The sequence below is a fragment of the Bombus bifarius genome, unplaced genomic scaffold (genome assembly GCF_011952205.1).
Source record: "Bombus bifarius isolate JDL3187 unplaced genomic scaffold, Bbif_JDL3187 scf7180000009985_frag, whole genome shotgun sequence".
Lineage (NCBI taxonomy): Eukaryota > Metazoa > Arthropoda > Insecta > Hymenoptera > Apidae > Bombus > Bombus bifarius.
This window is the reverse complement of record NW_022885454.1, coordinates 1-3,179: the sequence shown is the minus strand read 5'-3', so window position 1 is coordinate 3,179 and position 3,179 is coordinate 1. Positions and strand designations below refer to the sequence as shown.

At 33.6% G+C, this 3,179-nt stretch overlaps 1 protein-coding gene across 1 annotated transcript; it reads left to right on the top strand.

Annotated features, from left to right (window-relative positions):
- The first annotated feature begins 242 nt into the window (after window positions 1-242).
- On the top strand, window positions 243-1,101 carry LOC117215984. The gene is made up of 2 exons (XM_033462540.1): window positions 243-794; window positions 1,076-1,101. Exons 1-2 carry the CDS (start codon window positions 330-332, stop codon window positions 1,076-1,078), a joined length of 468 nt encoding a protein of 155 aa, XP_033318431.1. The 5' UTR covers window positions 243-329; the 3' UTR covers window positions 1,079-1,101.
- The last annotated feature ends 2,078 nt before the right edge of the window (window positions 1,102-3,179 follow it).

The window sequence follows — 3,179 nt, the reverse complement described above, 5'->3', positions numbered from 1 at the left end:
TACAAATAAATAATAATTTAATTATAATAAGCACTTCCAGTGAAACTATTCATCCTGAAAAGGTAGAGAAAAATAAAGGTGTTGTGAATAAAGTAAATAAAGAAGGAAAAAGGGTAACTAAGGAAAAGGATTCTAAATATTTTCAAGCTGAAGAAACGCAAGTTCAACGAGCCCAAAGAAATCAAAAGGGAGAAAATAGGGAATCACAGGTCGAAGATATATATAAAAAAATTTTTATCTCCAAAAGCAAGACAGCAGTCGAAAACTTGGACATATTCGCATATGTCAACTCAAAATTCATTTACGTAGAGAAACATATTAAACGACAAATGACAACACTATACCATGATATACTGACACAAAGATGTACCACGCAGAAGAAACTAATAAAGAATGCTTTAAGCTTAGCAATCTTACTGCCTGACGAATTTGCATACACCATAACCAAAACCCCAGGACACATGGCCCTGATCGCAGGAGAAGCAGTCCATATAGTCAAATGCATTCCGGTACAAGTAAAGGTGCGACATACAACAGAATGCTACTCGGAGCTACCCGTTTGGCAAGGGAATCACACCACAGGAACTCCGCCCGGACGTGCGCCAAACGTGGCGATATTCAGCACCATCGTCGTTGGCCACGAGCGGAATATATACCCAAAAAGACCTGGACGCACTACGGGACCATGTCATATTCCCGGCAGAAAAAACTGCAGTCTTGAACACATTGGCCAGAGGTGCGACAGGAAAAACAATCGTCCCTGGAACAGTAAACATCCTGGGAATGATGGACGAAAACACATTAACGACAATAGCGAAAAATACCGTATCAAGCTTATGGACTGGTTTCATGGAATTTGGAACTGTCAGTGCAGCAATATTTGGAATACTCGTAATGTTTAAATTAATCAAGACGATAATAGACATAGCCATACACGGATACCAGTTACGTGAAACTTACGGATGTGGAATCGCCCTATTAGGAGCAATATGCGGCTCAATCACCCACCTGCTACTATACCTCAAAGGAAGACGAAATATTGATGATCGAACAGCACAACCTCAAGGGATATCGATAACACCGGTAGTCACTCAACAACCAACGACATCTACGTCCGCCTTGGGCGAACTCAGAGACACCATCAGTCAAATTTCCTTTGGAAATTTGAACTCCAAGGGCGGGGGTGTCACGTCCCGCGCTCCGCACGCGCCGTAACAAGAACAAGAAAACCACTCTATACAAAACGCGCGAATAAGCTTTTGAATGCACAAACGAACACACGGCGCTACGAAACTAAAAGGAAGGATTAACAAAACCAGGGCGACTAATAGATCCAACCAATAAACAAAATACATATACACACAACTCTAAATAAACCTACCAATAACCGACTTGCAATTTGAAAACCTATGGATCAATATAATATAAATCCAACCAGTATAAAATAAAATAAATAGAACCAGCTAATGGATTGAACGAGTTACGAACCAAACAAATAAACCAGGAAATAAGAATAACTACAAAAGGGGAAATAATTGAAACGCCAGGAATACATGTATATATAAATATATTTTAATCAATCAACTTGGAAAGTTACATATAAGTATAAACATATATGCCAAACATGTAATAACCTAGTAAATATTAGAGACAGTACTTCCAATACTATGCAACAAATACAATATTATCAATTTATGAAATATAAGTATATATGAAGTCAAAAACTAATAGTCTAACGAATACATAAAACATACAATATTGTATTATTAAAGAAATAAAGGTTACATTGTCAGAAATATATATATATATGTGTGCACATTCTACATTATTAAATCAAATTAGTAATCTAAGATACATACTTAAAACTAGCCTACATTCCGGTAAAGAGTTATAAAATAAGAACTACATTACGAAACATGCATGTCTCTATATAAATATAAACTACTTCTAATATGTGCGCATTCTACATTATTAAATCAAATTAGTAATCTAAGATACATACTTAAAACTAGCCTACATTCCAGTAAAGAGTTATAAAATAAGAACTACATTATGAAACATGCATGTCTCTATATAAATATAAACTACTACTAATATGTGCGCATTCTACATTATTAAATCAAATTAGTAATCTAAGATACATACTTAAAACTAGCCTACATTCCGGTAAAGCGTTATAAAATAAGAACTTCATTACGAAACATGCATGTTTCTATATAAACATATAAATAATCTATTTTCTAAACTAAAACTACTACTAATAATCTACAAAAGAAATATAACACACAACGCAACACTTGGGACTAAGCGACAACCTGTCGATAGGCCAAACGCTCAAAATAATTAACACTGCAACGACTTGAGGAATTGCGTACAGAAATTCTACCATCAAACACAAATATGTAAAAACACATTAAACACACAATAATTTAGAAACAAAACCTTCAATACTATGTTGTCACAATACAAGATATATATGTATATATGAAATCAAATAATTGACACATAACCTCAAATACACAACATTACATCGCTAAAGAATCTAAATGAAAATCACACTGCCAGAAATATATACATATATACGTGTGCGTGTGCGTGTGCGTGTTCTATCTTATTAAACGAAGTTAATATAAAATAAATAATTAACATTTCATTTCGTATGAATACTACACTGCCAGAAGAAATATGTATATGTATACATATATATATATGTGTGTGTGTGTGTATGTTTTTTATTATCGAACACTCTATAAAATAAACTACTCAAAACAATAAATAACGCTATCGAAGAATTACAAAACATCAGTCATATTAAAATGATACACAACATAAATATATATATATATATATGTATATTCACACGAACAATACTATTGTCACTTTAAAGTAATAATAACAATATTAATAAATAAATGTTCTAATTGCGGTAGAATAAGGAAAAACGAGCGACAGACGGAAAATTACTTCGATATCAAACAAAACTAAAGACCCGCCACTATAACTTTACTCATGACATTTATGAGCAGCCATGTTAGATTTACACGTGCGCATCGGAACAATAACACGCGTTATGGCGACAGGAATCGTAGGGATTAATGGAAAATAGGCGCGAGAAACAAATTATGAAAACACATTGTTAACATTTTTCTTTAATAAATTCTATGCGCAACTACAAATGT